This window comes from Hippopotamus amphibius, chromosome 2 (genome assembly GCF_030028045.1).
Source record: "Hippopotamus amphibius kiboko isolate mHipAmp2 chromosome 2, mHipAmp2.hap2, whole genome shotgun sequence".
Taxonomy (NCBI): domain Eukaryota; kingdom Metazoa; phylum Chordata; class Mammalia; order Artiodactyla; family Hippopotamidae; genus Hippopotamus; species Hippopotamus amphibius.
The window spans coordinates 34,312,025-34,330,348 of record NC_080187.1 but is presented as its reverse complement, the minus strand read 5'-3'; the positions used below and the strand labels follow the sequence as shown (position 1 = coordinate 34,330,348).

General features: G+C 51.7%; 1 protein-coding gene across 2 annotated transcripts in view; it reads right to left on the bottom strand.

The window, feature by feature from the left end:
* ANKS6 (ankyrin repeat and sterile alpha motif domain containing 6) overlaps window positions 1–17,439 on the bottom strand; it is a 55,010-nt gene extending 37,571 nt beyond the window's left edge. For both annotated transcript variants that reach the window (XR_009051628.1, XM_057725186.1), the window contains exons 1-6: window positions 17,081–17,439; window positions 9,671–10,167; window positions 5,106–5,150; window positions 4,219–4,423; window positions 3,112–3,218; window positions 1,279–1,427 (exon numbers count right to left, since the gene is read on the bottom strand). Coding sequence is in view for 1 of the 2 variants with exons in the window: in XM_057725186.1 (XP_057581169.1) it covers window positions 1,279–1,427; window positions 3,112–3,218; window positions 4,219–4,423; window positions 5,106–5,150; window positions 9,671–10,167; window positions 17,081–17,439 (1,362 nt within the window). In the remaining variant the exon portion in view is untranslated. The remainder of the gene's footprint in view (window positions 1–1,278; window positions 1,428–3,111; window positions 3,219–4,218; window positions 4,424–5,105; window positions 5,151–9,670; window positions 10,168–17,080) is intronic.
* Window positions 17,440–18,324: the final 885 nt, after the last annotated feature.

Below are 18,324 nucleotides of genomic sequence, written 5' to 3'. Positions count from 1 at the left end.
GCCCCAAGAACAGCTAGCCCAGGGACAGTGACCACAGTCCACACATGTTTCCCCTCCCCTCTCCTGGGCCCACTGCAGGCATTGCCAGTCGACCACAGCACCCTTTCCCAAAAGCCATGGTTCTCTCTAAGTCCTTCCTGACCCAGCCCTTAGGGGGCCTTTCCCATAGGCTGGAGGTGGCCATGAACACTATTTTCTAACCCTCTTCTAATCAATTTTCTCATTGCACAGACTGAGAAACAGAGACCCAGGGATGTCAACCTGCTCCATGTCTTACAGTCACACAGGGACAGACAGATGGACACAGCTGCAACACCAAACACCTTAACATCGATTACTGCATAACCTCCTTCCCCCTGTTCCAGTAACAACGTGAGAGGTGTCAAGGTGTCCACACCAAGGCCTGGATCATCTGCTCCTGTAGCTGATGCCTCCCCACCTAGAGAGAGGACAGGTGCTGCCCGCAAGGTGCCTACATAACCCCACGATAGCTTGGAGGTTACTGGCACAGCGCCAAAGGGAGGCTGTGAGGGCCTGGCCTACAGAGATAGCAGAGGCAAGGATGAAGAGATCTATGCAAACAACACGGCGAGGAAGAATCCAGGGGCTTGGGTGAGCAACAAACATGAGAAGAATGCCAAGTCTGCAGCTCTAAGAAGGTGCTGGAACCACAGACAGGACAAGAGAAAAAATAATTTTGATTTCCAACAAGCAGAGCACGGCTGGGAGGATAAGAAATTCAAAGAGAAACATTCAGGTGGCAGTTTAGAAATTAGCAACTGGAGCTTGGTTTTGAGCTTTCCAGAAGAAGCTGATGGGGGCCTGTGGACCTCAGGAAGATCCTAGAATGGTGCAATCAGCTAATACTTTCCACACTAAAGCACAGGCCACAGACGGAGGGCCTGGAAGGAGAGGTGTTCAAGACAGGCCAGCTCAGTACTACACCATGCAAAAAATTTTTTGAATTCCCTGTGTTTATAAATAGCACCTCTGCATCAAAATCTGGGTTTCTAGTTTCTCCTGAAAAAGATGGGAAGATGTGGCAACATGGACTCACATATTTGCAAAGCAGCTACTAGTGCACAAAGTGGTCACGATCGCCCCAGTTTTCCATGGTCCCCACCATCCCATTGTTCAGCTCCAGCTTATCTCCTGCCCCTATTGGGCCCTCTACCCCAGCCTAAGCCAGCCCTGGGTAACCAGGAAGCGGCAGGCATATCCCCCCATCCCCATACTGGCCTAGCTCTCTGATGTCCTTTAAGACAGGAAAAAACAAACCTTAAGTCCACCTTTGTCATCAGGCAACAGTGGGACACTCCAGGGCTGTCGGACCTTCGAGTGGAGCAGGGGTGGAGGGTGGCTGGGCCGGCCTTTTTCTTTATTCACCTGCATGCAGACAGATGCCAGCAGTCGAACAAGTTCCGTGTCTATGGACACAAAAGGCAGCATTTTACCTGAAAATATGTCTGTTGGGCCATGGGATGGGGGCCCAAGATGACCCCCATCAGCCTGAGAACTCAGCTCCGCAGCTCCAGAGCCTGTATTGATCCAGGACCAAGGTGTCCCTTGACTGGCTCTTCAAAAGGTGGCCATCAGGCCAGCAGGGCTTAACCCACTTAACCAGAAATAAAAACCAGAAGCCTTGTCCTACAGGAAGGCAGGGGGTGGTGTGTTTAAAAAAGTACTGGCTCTACAGCCAGGCGACTGAGGTTCGAATTCTACCTCTGCTCCTCCCTGGCTGTGTAACTGCAGGTAAGTTAAGGGGTGACATTTGCACCCAACATATAAAGGTATCTGGAGGATTTGAGGGAATTCCTAACATACAGTAAGTGCTTCAGTAAGGTTAAGCAGCATTAGTTATTATTAACTCAACTAGGCTATTGAAAAAGCAACAAATAGGACTAAGAAGAAAACACTACAAACTACTAATATGCTTTTCTCTTGATGTCTGTTTCTCTTTTTTTTCTCTCCACGTGTTCAATAATAAGCATGTGTTTCTTTGAAAATTTCAGGCAAAAATTTCATATGAAAACCCACTAGGAAAAGCAGCCACTGGGGTAGATGTTTTTTTTGGGAAAGGGAGTGGAGGAGGAGGGGGTGGGGAAGAGACTCAGTGAAAGAGACGAGTCCGTGAGAGGAAAGTGTGTGTGTGAGAAGCCCAGGGTCCCCAGGAGGCTGACTCTGAAGGATGTGAACTCTAGGCACCAGAGGAGCGGGATCCCTGCACCTGGGTGGAGGGCCCCACCTCTCCAGCAGGGGTCAAGTCTCCCCGGGCCCCGGGCATCTCCCCTCCACAAGCGAACCTGAAGCTCTGCTTCCCTCATGCTCCGCGAGGATGAAACAGAACCGGTGCGTGTCTGTGCGGTGTGGGACCCGCAGGCGGGGAGGGCGGGAAAGGGTGGGGAGGGTGGCAAGGGTGGCGGTGAGGAGGGGCACTCGGCCGGCCGCCCCCACAGCTAAGAGGGGCAGCACTCGGGACCGTGGAGGCCAAGTCCTCCCTCTCTCGCCAGCAGGTCAGCATCTGGCTCCGGGCTCAGAGCCTGTGGGTGAGGAGGGCCTCCCAGCTCCTCCCTCTCTGGGCTGTAACTCGGGGGTCACAAGAGAGACGACAGGTAAGAGAGACCCTGCCCCCTGAGCTAGCTCCCAGAGGAAGGCCTGTCACAGTGGGGGAGGGTCTGAGGGGGCAGCAGGGGGCTAGTCATGGTGACACCTCCAGCACAGGACCCTTGACCCGGAGCCTCCACCTACACACGTACACCAAGGGAGTCACTGCTTCATCTGACTCTGCTTGTCAGAGGGGCCTGTTTCCTCCTGAGTCCCAGCTTCTGGCAGGGAAGCCCAGATACCATTCTAGGCTTTGTGTGGACTGCCAAGGCCTTCCCTCCTAGAGACTCCTAGGAGGATGGAGCCGGGAGAGGCCTCAGGGACTGCCTGGTCCCAGCTCCCCGCTACTTGGGAGGAGCGAAGGCTTGCCTGAAGCTGTGTGGGGACCTCTGGGGGCTTGAGGGTGGCTTCCCCGTGGAATAAGCAAGTGCTTAAACACAGGTGACTATCTTGTCTCCCAGCCAGAGAACCTGGCAGGTTTAAAACTCTTTTCCTAAAACAACCCACCAGGATCACTCAGCAGCATCACTAGGTCAAAGGCCGTGTACCCGTTTTTTGCACGAAGAGCGACATCAGCCCCTTGGTTTAGCAAATATTTGACAATCTCCTTGTTCCTGTGGAAGAAAGAAAAAGCCAGGGTGAAACCCACTGAAAGGGAAAGCACAGCCCTGCTCCTGGGCAACAAGAGGGCTGGCTGTAACTGCAGCAGCGTCTCTGCACTGTAAGAGGGCTCGGAAAGCGATGTCTCCCAGCCCTTGTTCTCTACCCCACGGGCAGCTGTGACAGAAATCAAAGCCTGCGTGCTCCTTCCACAAACAAAATGAAAATGGAGGGCTCTCCCCCAAAACCACGGTCCCCCAGGACCACACGCAGGCCCACCCCTCCGCCCCAAAGCAGGACCCCTGCAGCTCAAACGCGAAGCCTGCTGCAGGTCAGGGTCTTTGATGCATAAGTCTGAGGCCCATCAAATGAGGAAACAAACCACTTTAAGAGGACGCAGGAGAGGGCTATGATCCCCTGAATCAGGGCAAGGGTGGAGCCCCTAATTTGGAATCAGATCACCGAGCAGATGCAAGCCTGCTTGCAGATCCCTGCCTCTTGGTTAGCCCACCCCCAGGAGGAGACGTCCAGGAGGGCAGAGGGATGACTGGATAAGAAGGGATTCAGAAGCACCAGTCAACACTGATGCCTATTCAAAACGAGGGTTAGGACGAGTCTCACCAACAGAGGAGAAGCCAGTGGTACAAACGGCCAATGTTCGTTCCCAACAGGGGAGCCGCTGTACATCAAGGTGAAACTCCAAAAGAACCACTCTCTCTGCTCAACTGAAACGAACCCACAGAAACTTTTCTTTCAGTATAAAACCTTTCTGCTGCATGGTTTCTCATGGCCACAGGTGAAATTCTGTGCCAAAACAACAGGAAATCTGGACACAAAGGGTAAGGATGCAGGACAGACTGAGCCTGCGCAGCTTTAGTCTTTGGAGTGCCTCAACGTCTTCATAACTGGGGGGCTCATCTGTAGTATCTCAGGACCAGAAACCCATCAGGGGCCCTATCTCAGCCTAGGGCATCCTCTTAGCCTCCCTGCTGAGGCAGTGGAGCTGGCACGGACCCGTGGTAGGTGGCCTGCATGAGAGCCGTCCAGCCGTGCACACTGTCCTGCTTGTCGATGTCAGCACGCCTCTCGACCAGCAGCTGCACCAGAGGCAGCTGCCCCATGACAGCTGCCAGCATCAGTGGGGTCGCCCCGTCCCCATTAACCAGGTTCACGTGGTTGGGGTCTTCGTCGGCAATCTCTCTGACCAGCTGGAAGTTTCCTGCAAACAGAAGCAGAAGTCCTGGTGATCCGAGAGCCTGGCACTGCAGGATTATTTATACAGTGGTTTCATGTAGCAAGTGTGCGGAGGCAGCCTCTGCACCGGGCTGCTGGGCACTGCACGGGCTACAAACATCGGTCAGAGGTAGCCCGCACTCTCAGATCCTTCAGTCTACGAGGGATGGAGGCAAGCACACAAATAGCTTTACCGAAAAAGAGAAGGGTTATTGATATCTTGAACGGTGATGAAGGGCAATGCACATACAGAAGGAGAGCTCAGGTCTCCCTGAGAGGTGAGGATCAGGGTGGGCTTCCTGGAGGTGGGGGTCTATTTCAAGAGAGGCAGTATTAAGCTTAATAGCCCTTCACTACAAAGAGAGTGGAGTGGGTAGGTGGGCAGCCAGGCATTTTAGAGGTAAATAAAGGCCAGGACATAGCCACAGGGTTTAGCAGGAGAGGCAAAGGGGACCTGAGAGAGCAATCCGGAGTCTGTGCATAAAGCACCTTAACTACCAGCCTCCAGGGTCTGAACCTCCCTGGGTGAAATTAGAGTCGGGAAACAACAAAATGCCCGTTTCCTTCTCAAATACTCTGAGTAGCCTTGAAAAGGACTTTAGATATTAGGTTGGGAGAAAATAGCACTGTATTCTTAAATATCCAATAAGATTCTCTAGAGCGCTTACCCATTTTCAATGCATGGAAAATATCAGGTCGCCTTTTCTCCTCATCTGGGTAAACAAAGATTTTACAAGTTAACCACGGAAAGGTTTAAAATAATAGAAAATTCACAAGGGTGTAATGACCCAGCCTAGCTTTAAAAATGATCTACTTTTCCAAAGCAATTGAATCAGAGACCTAGGTAATGGATGACTCCGACAGCCCTTCTGGAAGGGTTACAGTCAGAGTGTCTGAAAATGCTTCAGAGACAGACCGTGGGAGGTCATGTGGCCAAGAAAACATGAATGAGCAGACCATTTCCCAACCCCACAACTCATAAAGCAGTCATTTTTAAGCATTCCAAACTTTGGGATGGCCTTTCTCAGATATAACAGAAAAGGATAGTCTTGGAAAAATCTGGATTCCTATGAAGATTTTAAAAAGAAACAATGATTCTTTTATTCTAAAAATTAAATGTACAACCAGGAGGTAATTCCAGAGCAGAGTACCCGAGACACGGAGCAGCTAAGCCTGGAGGAGGTCATGGTCGTGGCCACCAGAAGAGCCAATGCTAATGTTTGCTTTCCTTCCTGGATACGCAGTCATCTGAATGATTCATGAAAGTCACTTCCTGCAGAAGACTGCCCACCTGATGTCTTCGTGCTGGGTATTGGTTGCTACACCCACCCAATGCGAGCCCCTCCCTCATCTGCTCTCCATCACCTTCCTCAAAGCTTGAGCTAGTGGGTACCCTGCTCCTTCCTGTCAGAAAGCAACCATCCTCATGACCAGTCTCCTCACTGGTGCACAAATATAGGACTTCCTTTGACTAACTCTGGGGGATGGAGCAGCTGCAGGAGGAAACCTGTGACTCTGGGCCAAATCCCTGGTCCAGACCAGCCCCCTCCGGCAGCTTGCAGGAAGCTGCAGCATGGCACAAGGAGCACGGAGTCTAGAGTCAGGGTATCCAAATCCGAGTGCACATTTCCAGAGAGATCTACCTCCTCACCACTAATATGGGGACAATATGCTAACACGGGGACCATGTGGTGACTGCAGGGGTAGATAATACAGATGGGAAAATGCTCCAGAAATTCTTAGGCTCTATTCAAAGAGCAATTTTTGTTATCTTTCCCAGTGACAAGCACTCACCCCAGAAAGGGCACTAGTTAACTCCAGGGCTCTTACAGGGAAGTACACACGCGGCCATGGAACCAAGTGTCTAATTTTGCCTTTGAAATACTATTAAGAAATGATTTTGTACCTTGGTTTTAAAAAATGTCTCATTCCTTTAAGTGTTTAAGAGTCTAACTTGCTGTGGGCCAGGGCCTCATGCCAAGACCCTCTAACAGAAAAGAGTGTGTCACCTTGGCCCCAGTGTTGGTTGCTAAGCAACCTTCTGGTACAAATGAATCTCTGGCAGTCTAGTCTGACCCTAGGAGGCCGAGACAGCTGTGCCTGATGCCCACTGAACCTGGGCTGGTCCCTTCCTCACTCCAGGCTCCAGTTTTTCCATCAAATTCAGAGCAACTCCAGGGACCCTTCCACAGCCCAAGGAACAACCACAGTGGGGGTGGCGAGGGTGTCACCATGACTGTTACGGCCTCAAGGGTACCCTGTCCTGCAGCTAATGCAAGGGAGAGAGCTGGGGATCGCCAAGGCCCCGGTGAGGGGTGGATTTCCCGCCATCTCACAAAAAAGAGCTGAGGCCATTAATAATGTTATTCATTTAATAATCTGTCATTAGTAACACAGCTTTTGCCCGTGCTGCTGTCCTACCCAACGTCTCTTCCCTGAGCGCCCGCAGGGAGCACTTTCCTCAGCTCCTGCAAGTCAGCTGAACTCTCACCTCTTCATGGGGTCCCCAGTGGCCCTATTTCATACAGGGGGCTGCATCGCCCCAACTCCACTGCTCCCAAACCCTCCACCTCGTGCCTGTCTTCCTCCCACCACAGTACTTCCACCTACCATACTATGTAATTTATTTTATCTAATATGCTTATTTCCTGTTTCTTGGCTGTCTCCTCTACAGAGGCCAAGGTCCTCAAGGGCAGGGATTGGGTCTGATTTGTTCACTGGTGCCTAGAACGGTGTCTGGTACATAATAGCACTCAACAAACACTTGCAGAATAACGGAATGAATGAATGGTCAATAAAAATCCATTTTGGTAGCTTACAGCTCTCGATGTGCCAGGCACTGGGGTACACATTTCACAGGCATCATCTTACTACCCCTCACAGGACCTCACAGGTAAGTGCATTTAGTACAGTTGTTTTATGAACGAGGGCACTGGAGTCCTGGAGGGATGGTGAACACACCGAGGCCACCCAGCCACAAAGTGGGAGAGCTGAGCCTCAAAGCCGGGTCTGCTCATAACTGTGACCTGGTCCCATCAAACAGGACAACAACAGGAATGGGGTGACAGCAGCTGCCAGCATCTCTCACGCACTCCCTCTGGGCTGCGGTGACCTCACTTGATCCTCACCGCAGTCCTGTGAGGGAGGGGTTACTCCCGTCCCCCACTCACGAAGGATGAAACGGAAGCCTGGCAAGTGCAGGCAGCTGGTCCAAGGTCTCTCGCCCAGCACGGGCAAGGCCGGGCGGATCCAGGTAGAGAGTGACCTTGGGCACACCCACCACTGTGTCTGCCCCGCTGAACCCCGAGAAGATGAGGGCATTGCCTTTGCACGGTGCCAGGGCAGCCCCTAAGAAGGCACGTGGGGAGCTAAGACCCCAGAACGCCCGCTGGGGGAAACCTGAGGAAGGAGAAGAATGAGCAGTACGAGAGGCACAGCCCGGCGGCCAGAGGTGGGGCGCAAGTTCCGGACTGTCCGCTTCTAGGGTGGAGGCCTTGAGCAAGTCACCTGATCTCCCTCACCTGCAGGGCGAGGGAAGAGTCTGCCTGTCAGGTGTGGGGGCAGAGCAGGGACGTGAGAAGGCAGTTCCCTTCCCGATCTCAGCTACAAACACAAACGCACGAACCAAAGCCTTTAAAGGAGGGCAGTGAGACTGGAGCCCTAACTTCTAACTGCGACTCTTCCCCAGGACCTAACACTGAACTGCTACATTCTGGCCCAAGGGCTCACACCCCGGAGGCCAGCTTATTTTCTGCTCATGACCACCTGGTAGTTGTTATCAGCCCCATCTTACAAAGAGGCAAAGGAAGGCTCAGAGAGAGTTAGAAGCATGCCCAGCTCCCAGAGACCCTACAAATGCTGGAACTGGGCGTAGTCACATCCCTGTCCTCTTCTCACAGATTCCCTCACCTTCTGAGGGTCACTCAGCTTCTAACTGGAATGTGACCTTTGAACAGCCTCTTCTCCTCTCTGGACCTCACATTCCCAATCTGCACAAAGTAAAGAGGTCTCCTGGTTTCAGATAGGTTATCCTAAACTTTACTTCTTTTTCCTTTCTGTTTTGGTGTCCTCTTCATTTTTGCCATCTCTCTGTTGTTGCAGGGTTTGTTACATGTTTATTTCAGAGTTTTTTGACCAAATAGTATATTTCTAATATGCATTTCCCAAATTTGCAGCATCTTTTGATTGATGGAACTTTTTTTTATTGGCCACTTGAATTTTCATTTTAACTGTAGTTGATTTACAATGTGATTGACAGGACTACTGCATATTCTTTGGATGGTTCAAACTTTTCAATACTTCCAAGTCTTTTTAGCCAGTTTGTCTAAAGACCTTTTCTTCCAATCTTTACCTTTCAGCCTTACATGCTCATATGCTACAGCCCTGCCTTACAGCCCAGGCTGTCTCGGGCCTGCCAGTGAAATCGGACCCATCACAGACAGAGGGTACCAAGGCTGTGTGACTCTGCCTTACATGATTCCACTGCACATGAAGAACTAGAGGTTTTGAAATATGATATGTCCTGTGGCAGATTCGCAAAGGATTGTTCAGACATCTCTTTAAATGCCAGAAAGATGGCAAAAAGAAAAAAGAAACTGGATACACTAATAGGTGTTGAAAAAACACAGCTGAAAAGTAGGCTGAATTTTATGTGAATTAGTCTCTGGGGACTGGTCATTGGCAGCTGAGGTTAGCCATGCTGTTATATAGCAGGGGTTGCCAAACCTGCCCCGATGCCTGTTTTCAGAATTATAGTTTTCCTGGAACACAGCCCCACCCACTCCTTGACATATCACGTAGGCTGCTTTCACTCAAGCAGAACTGAGCGGTTACAACAGAGACTGTGTGGCCTACAAAGCCTAAAATATTATATTTATTATCTGATCCTTTACAGAAGAAGGTTGCTGACCTGTTCTAGAAGGATCCCAGAACCTTCTGCGCCAGAATCATCTGGTTAGGAAGGAGGGGACTTGTTATGTAGGTTTCCAGGCTCTTCCGAGAGCTACCAAATCACCCTCCAGAGGGTGGGCCAGGAACCCGCATGTGGCAGGCACCCCCCACCTGGTTCTCACACACTGCACATCTTAAGTCCCACTGCCCCGCAGGCTGGCCTGTGATTTCCACATGCCCTCTGTTTGCGCAACCCTCGGCTTCTGCCATTTAAACACAACATGGGGTCCTTTGTGAAGTCACGGTAAGGCGAGGGGGTAGGTTCACAGGGGCGCAGCCTGACCTGTCTTGGGCCTGACGGTGGTCAGCGGGTCCAGGTAGTCTGCAAGGTCCCTGTGCTTGCGGTCAAGTGCAACCTCGAAGGCGGTCTTCTCCAGCACACTGAGGTGGTCGGGGTTGGCCCCCTTCTCCACCAGCTGCTGGGCCACGCCAGGCCTCCCGGTGAGTGCCGACAGCATGAGCGGGCTCCAGCCCACGGTGCGGGCCGCGTGGTTGGGGTCTGCACCCCACTCCATCAGCAGACGCACCACAGCCTCATGGCCGTGCTGGATGGCGGCCATCAGGGCCGTGACGTCCAGGAGCTCGTCCCTGCCGTCCCCCGCCTGCTCGCCTGAGGGTTTGTGATGGTCCACAAAGGCACCGGCTTCCAGCAGCAGCTTCACCACACCCAGGTGGCCGCCCCGAGAGGCCACGGTGAGCACACTGGCCCCCAGTCGGTTCTGGGCATTGACATCAGCCCCGTGATCCAAAAGGAGGTGTGCCACACTCACGTGCCCAAATCTGCCAGGAAGATGGACAATTAGTGACACTAGACATGAGGCAGCGATGAGCAGACAGCTCATGTAATTATTTAATTATTCATTATCGAATCGTTAACTACTGAAGTTGCATGAGTGGCTTACGATAAAAGGCCTTCTTCTGGCGCCAGGCACTGTGCTGGCCCTTCACACGCAGCACCACAGAGGCGAGCCACTGCCCTGTCTCGTGTCGAATCCACCTCTGTCATCCACTAGCTGCGTGACCAGGAGAAAGAATTTTCGCTTCTTCCTGCCTTCTTTTCCTCATCTCTAAATGGGGATATGATGGTATCTACTCTGAGGCCCATGGAGGCCTAAATGTGTTCATATATACAAATATATAATATACATAAAGCACCTAGAACAGTGCTTGGCCCAAGGAAGCACCGCATAAATGTTAGCTATTATTACTGAAATCATTTAAACATTCTACGTCACCCAAGGGGCCAAGGTCAGCCAGCTGGTGCGAGGAGGCCACCGGGTCAGAAGCCAGGACTGTCTGAATCCTGCCGCCCTCCCGCCTTCCCCCACACCATGCTGCTTCCCGCGTGGCAGAGAGCTCATGTGATTCTGCTTCCGAGCTGGGTAAGCTGCCTCTCCGCCTGTGCTCTCCCTCCCCACGGGCAGGGCCCACGTCTGACTCATGTCTATCCTCCCCAGCCCCAAACACACACGCACAGAAGGTCCTTCGAGATGAAACAGCAGACCCCATGCCAGGAGGTGTGGCACAGCTGTGGTCGGCAGCGGGGGGCTGCAGCACCCCTTGTCAGAGGCCTGCTGCCACCTGCTGGCTGGAATGTCCCCTGCTGACGGCTGAGAATCCAGCCTGGGCCTGACCCTCCCCAGGGAAGCTTGAGCAACAGCCCTGCTGAGACGCTGGGGAGACTGACACGCACCCACCAACTCTAATACCAGGAAGAGGAAAACAGATGCCTCCTGCCAGCAAAATCTCTTCCTTCTTACGCCGCCAGAGGGCAGAAGAGTTCTGTTTTGCAGCGTTTTGGGTTGGCGCACTCTTCCTGGGCTCAGAGCTGGAAGGAGGCTTGGACTAAAAGGAAAGAACAATAAGAAGAGAGGGGCCGGTGGTGCCAGATTTTACAAATCCGTAACGCCGGCATAAGGTCTGCATCTGCGAGGCGGCTTTTCCAAGGAATCTCTTGTTGCGCTCCCCTCATTTCCAGAAGCAGTTTTGTCCCTCATCTAAACCCAGGGCCTCCCTCCTCCCTGGGGAGGCAGAGCCAAGGCTGAACTCTGGTCTGAACTTACAAATACCTTCTGGGACATGAACCTTAACAGCACTGGGTCACTCAGCCTGCAGAGCGCGGAGGGAGAGCTTGGTGAACTGGCTTCCCAGCTGCAGGGGGTACTGGGCCTGTCCAGCCTCTTCTCCCAAGAGTGGACAGAATCTGGCAAAAATGCAGAACACTGCAACCTGCAGCCAGTCTCCCTGCCCATCTGCCACGATATCCCCCAAACCTAAATCTCATGGCCACTCCCCCACTTCCCAAAAAGGTCTGCCAACTTCATCAAACTCATGTTCTCCCAACTCCCTCACTGTACCCTGGTCATTCTCACCTGCACTCAGCAATTATACTCCTCTCACACCTCTGCCACTCTGCCTTTCTGAACAGAGTACCGCCCTGTCCCTGTCTACTAAGTACACCCTTTATCCTGCTGCAGGATTCAGCTCAGATCTCACCTCCTCTGAGGAGCTTCCAGACCACCCCTACCCCCACATCAGTTCAGCTCTCCCTCACTTGAACACCCACAATCCCCTGTCCTCACCCCTAGTGATGTACCTGGGCCCTCCTTCTATAATTGTGTCTTCCTGTTAAGACTGTGCACTGTCCAAGGACAAGACCCACAGTGGAATTCAGTAAATTTTGTCAAATGAATGAATGAGGGAATGAACAGCTTTATAACCAAGCAGAGGATGATCCAGAGACAGGCAACAGAAATGGCTGAAGAACTGGTGCATCCTCTATTGGAGTAGATAACTTTAAAAGCTCACACTGTTTAGTCATCAAGCATGAGATAAAATCTTGCACAATCCCTAACAGCAGATAACAAGATACTGTCCTGTTTTTAACTATTGGATCTTAGAAAGCCCTGAGATAAACTAATAATGCCTATTTCACAGATGAGGAAACTGAAGATTACAATGGAAAGCAATAGTCCAGAATCTCTCAGTTTGGAAGTGACAGAGTCAAAACTTGAACCTAGACCCTAAAATCCCAAACTGCAGTTCTTCTGGTACAACAAACTCACAGAGGAAGGAAAGGGCTGAATTTGAGCAGAAATGCTGACACTTGGAATGCTTTCCAAACCCATGAGTAGCCCAAGAGGTCATTCAATTAGGCTGAAAATATAAAACGACTCAATGAAGGCTGAGATAATTTTGTGGATGCTAAGTTTCTAACAGGTAATTACCGAAGATAGGGAAGCTCAAGGCTTTCTGAGCAGCCGCTACGATTACCAATTAATTTCAACAATTAGCACCTGTGTTGAAAGATCTAGCACACACTCCCACTCTCGGAGCACTGGGCCGAGAGGCCAGCTCTGCCAGGCTGGCAGGCACAGAAGTGAAGGGCAGGAGAAGGAAAGCAAGGAAGCCAAAGGTGAAGTTAGAGCCAAAGTAAACACCACGCAACCTCTCCTTTTAGCGTTTAGCAAATTTGGTGAGTGGCTTCCTTGTGGCCAACCCCAAGAGGAAAACAGTGAGTTACAGAATTCATGGCTGAGGCTGGGAGCAGAGGCTCTGGAGCACCTGCCTAGGTGTGAATCTGACTCTCTTACTAGCTGTGTGGCCTTGGACAAGTGACCTAACTTCTCTGAGCCTCAATTCTTTATCTGTAAAATAGGGAAGACAACAGTACCTACTTACTAAGATTTAGTGTGGCCTGAATGAGTTCATTCATTTGAAGCACTTAGCACAGTGCTTGACACAAAGTAAGTGCTCAATAAAGGTTACCATTTTAAGAGTAGGAAAAAAACATGAATGAAACTATCTCTGATGCTAAAATATTCACAAAGACCAAACTGCAGTCCAGGCACAGGGCCTATGATGGTCCTGATCCAATGACAAGCTTTGGAATATAGAGAGTTGGGGTGATAGATGCTCACTTCACTGAAGGTGGTGGCCGCTGGGAGCACCATCTCTGAGGCGTATCTACTTTCAAGGAGGAAAAGCACAAGACTGAAATGTGTCGGCACACAGCCATGCGCTTGGCTGTCATGATCCAAAGGACAGAAAGTGTATCCTTTAGGAAGTCTCCCTACATATTATTCCTCAATGCTGAGCTCGATGCACATAGGCCAGAGAATGTTTGAGCACAACCCAGCACAGACAAAGGTGATATCTGAGACCAGATGGTCAGTATCACAAACTGAAGGACAATAAATTTTAAAGTACCCAGGCCCTGTCTAGGCTCAGCTAAAGGTTGAGAGTCAATTCTCATCCTTTCACAGGACCACCACATTCTACCACAGTCTCAGAGGAGTAAATTAGAGCGTACGTCATAGCTAACGCTCCCAAAACAGGACCTGTAAGATAAATGGAGGGATAGAGGAACGTGAATTAGTCCACAGCCTTCTGATTTGCAAGTAACAAAGTCAGGACACTTGGATCACAAATTCCAGCTCTTTTTACAATACCAAGTTGTAGAGAAGAAGGAAAATACTCTAAAAATATTACATTATTAGCTAATAAAGTTCAGGTTAATTCTTCTGCGTCTCCTGCCCCATCAAGGTTAACAAATTCATTAGACAAAATTAATTAGATGACTTCGACTGTCCTGCAGAACTTGGTTAACAGCAAAAGTTGGTGATCAGGGTCTTTGAGATGCCCTGAAGCATACCAGGTGCCGCAGACATAAATCTCGCTCAACAAGACCCCTGGGGCTCACTAAGGCCCCTTTGGTTCCAGGTGGGAGTTCAGAGATGAGGTACAGGTCCGTGGCTCCCAAACCTACCACATGGGAGCCTCTTGTCACCCAGAGTCCCTGTCCCTTCCCAGGTCTTCTGAATCACAATCCCAGAAAGGGAACTCAGGAATCTGATTTGGAAAAGCGTCCCAGTGATTCTGATGTGCAGCCAGGTTTGGGTGCCACTGACAAAGGCAACTGGCTACAACGTAGGGGTGCTGGGCACTACTGCAGAGGCCTGTCCAGGGCTGAGAGATCAGAGAACGAGGGAATATCATGGCAGGCTTCCCAGAAGAAGCTAAGTTGGGAGGAAACAGGAGGCTTCATTCACTGAGAGGAGAAGGGGAAAAAGAGGCTTCCAGTAGCGGCTGTGGTGAGGGCTCCGCAGTTGGACTCCCCAAATCGGCTAACTAGCTGGACGCGCATGAGCAGAGTGTGTAATCTCAAATTCTCAACCATAAAGTGGAGATGAAATTTTTGGCACACAGTAAATGCTCAACAAATGTTAACTTAAAAAAACAAAGAACGTGCAGGGAGACACAAGAGAAAGCCTGGATGAAATCATCTTGGCGGAATGTAGGAAGCCGGGAGAAAGGAGAAGACAGGATCTGGGGAGAGGTCCAAATGTGAGCGCCTCAAATGCCATGCTAAGGGCTCTGACAAGGGGAGCCACTGTGGGAGAGGCACAATCCAACATTCATTTGAGAAAGATCTGGAAGGTCTGCAGAGGATGGATTACAAAAGGCGTACCTGGAAGAAGGGAGAGCAGTGGGAGGCCACTATACATGTGCAGCCTGGACTAAGGCAGAGGGGAAGGAGAGACGGTATGGCACAGACAGGGACTGGGCTGAGGATTAACCCGGAGTTTTAAAGCCTGGAAGAGTGGATGGGACCACTAAGAGAGACAGGGAACCTCAGAAGGTCCATACCCAGAAGGCTTTATGGGCACCACAGACCACTCTGGGCAAGAAATCAGGTATCTTAAGACAAAGAGTCCCAACACACTGATAGGTGCATAAAGCACTGCATTACCCGTGTGAATGGGCAGCCCGAGAGTTACAACTGGGATGCGTTCCCTAGATGCATTTATAGGCTGAAATAAATGCCCAAGGGCTAAGGAATGGTTAAGCAAACCACAGTACTGCGCGTGGTCGGAATATCATACAGCAGTTGAAAATAACATATTTGAAAATAAAGCAGAATAAAAATTTTCCAGCAATACAAATTAGAGTAGAACAACCATGTAACACTTAGAAATGAACTCAGAAATAAAATATAATAGGGTCACAATGAGAAAATTATGGGTAAGAATGTTGTAATTTCAATGCCTTTTAGAAAAACAAATGGCTCATACATATGGAAAGATGTTTCCCTTCACTCAATTTAACAAATGCAAATCACAGCCACGCTGAGATACTCTTCACTCATCAGACACAAAAATCAAAAAGTTTGACAATATACTCTGTTGGAGAGGCTGCAGAAAACAGGCATTCATACATACACTGCTGCTGGGAGCGTAAACTGGTACTCCTACTGTGGTCAGCAGAATAATGGGCTCCCCAAAGATGTACACATCCTCATCCCCAGAACCTGAAAATATGTTTGGTTTCATAGCAAAGGGGAAATTAAGGTTGCAGATAGAATTAAGGTTGCTAATCAGCTGACCTTGAGATGAGATTATCCAGGTGGGCTCAATGGAATAACAAGGGTCCTTTAAATGTGGAAGAGGGAGGCAGAGGAATCAGAAAATGTGATGACGGAGCAGCGGTCCGAGAGTGATGTGATTGCTGCTGGCTTTGTAGTAAGTTGTTACAGCAGCCATAGGAAACGAATACACCTGCATGGAGAGCAATCTGGCAATATCCATTAAAATTACAAATGACCTCTGTTCCCTGCTTGGGAAAGTTCTCCAAGAAACTGGGTGGGACCTAAGTAGATGGCTGACAGGAGTGAGACTTCACTGTATACCAGAGTTTCTTTACACCAGTTTCAAGTCTGGTTCATCCTTCTTCCTAAGTACATCTCAAACTCATTTCTTTGCTCTCCCATGGCCGTCTTTGCTCTGGTCCAGGACACCATCACCTCTTCCTGGACTGCTGCAATCCCCTCCTAACCAGCCTTTCCGTTTCTAGCTCACCCCTTTAGATCACTGCAGTCTCTTTGGAAAGTGATCTTTCCAAACATAAATTTCATTCTGTCACTTCCTCTGCCTAGAACCTTCCATTGCTCCCCAGTGCCCTTAGGATAGCTCACCTTTCTCAACCTTGCCACCCAGCATCTGCCTCTTTCTCTCTAGAGAGGGCTCATCTCCCACTATTCCCAATCTCTCCCAGCCACAACGTCATTCTAGCAGTCCTACCAATGCCTGTTTCACTTTGGCTTCCGAGCCTTTGCACGGGTCTCCTATCACCCACCCCCACCTTCCACTTCCAACTGTCCAGGTCAGTTCTTAGGTATCCTTAGGTCTCGACTTGAATATATACATCATCCTTACCAGAAATCTTCCCCCATTTCCGGAGACTGAGTCTGCTCTCCAAGAGCTCCCCTAAATGTTCCCCGTGAAACCTGTTCCTTTGCCTGGACTGCCCGGTGGCATATGAAGCTGCTCTGGTGGGGACTTTATCTGGGTACCGCAGCATACCCAAAGCCAGCGAAGGTGGGTAGGTAGGTTCTTAGAAAACCCTTGTTGCAAGAAGGAATAAATGGGTATCACTAAGGTTCTAAGTCTCTGAGATTCTATTTTGCTGTCTCCAGATTGTTTTGGAAGGCCATATGTTTCTAAAATTCCGATTTTATGTTATTTATAAGCGCGTCCACTTCTCGTCCCAAGCTGCCCAAAGTTTACCATACCAACTCTGTCCAATCAGTCCTTCACTCTTTACCTCCCCCAGCAGGTCCGGCCGCCTGAGCCCGCCCGCGCCCCGGGGGCCTCTGGACACCACCCCGGGCCCCCGGGCACCCCCGACCCCTTACCTGGCCGCCTGCATGAGCGCGCTCCAGCCGTAGTGGTTGCGGCTGTTGACCGAGGCGCCGCGTCGCAGCAGGAAGCGCACCAGAGGCTCGTGGCCCCCGGCCGCGGCGAACTGCAGCGCCGTGTTGCCCGCCTCGTCCGAGCAGTCCACGGGCACCGGCGCTCCGGCCGACGCCGCCGCCGCCGCCCCGGGCCCGACAGCCTCGGGCCCCGCCGGCTCGGCGCCCGCCTCCGGCTCCGCGCCGCGCTCCGCCGGCTCCGCAGCCCCCGGCTCCAGCAGCCGCCGCGCCGTCTCTGTGTCTCCCTGATCGCAGGCGCGCAGCAGCAGCTGGAAGGCCGGGGGCAGCCCACCCTCGCCCATCGCGGCCCGCGACCCGCGGCCCGAGTCGGTCTGCCCCGCCGGCGGCGCCGGCTCCGCCCCCCGGATACCGTGCGCCGGCGCCCCCTTCCGCCCGCCCGCCTACTGTGTGCGGGCAGCGCGCGGAGGCCCGGGCGCGCCTACTGTGTGCCGGGCGCGTGCCCGGGGCGCGCGCGCCTCCATCGCCCCCGTCGCGGGCGGGGAGGTGGCGGGGTGGACAGCGGGTTCCGGGAAGCTCAGAGCAGCGTCCGCTGCAGAGCTCGGGAGTTCGCCTCCGCGTTTCGGGCGCCCGCTTGCTCCCTCCCCTCTGCTCCGGAGACTTCCCGCCCGGTGCGGAGGTCAGAGCGGCCGCCTCAGCCCTCCTCACACCGCGAGCTCCCGACCACTGGGCCGGGGTCTGAGTCCACAGCCTCACAGGCCTGGCCTGTGGCACGCGCCGCTGACGCCGCAGCACCTGGCACTAACCCGGCGCCTCCTAAATGGTCGTTGACTGCATTAAGGAAGCGATGAGTCCACTCTGTCCTCCCAGAATGTCCTGCCGGGCCATCGGTGCCCTTTTTATCTTGGACGGGCATCAGGCCTTCATCTAGGCCTTCATCCCGTACCTTCATCTCTCTTCATCCGTGGTTCTTGAAGCAGCACCATCTGGGACATTGTACAAATGCACATTTTCTCAACCCACCCAGACCTACTGAATAGGAAACCGGGTATGGAGCCCAACCACCTGTATCTTAACAAGCCCTCCAGGTGATTCTGAGGCACGTTGAAGTTTGAGAGGCACTGGTTGATCCTTTCCAGCAGTGCCGTCAGCTGCCGGGAAGGGCCCAGACCATCATCCCCAATTTACAGAGCAGGCACCAGAGGCTTAAAGAGGTTGTGTCTTGCTAA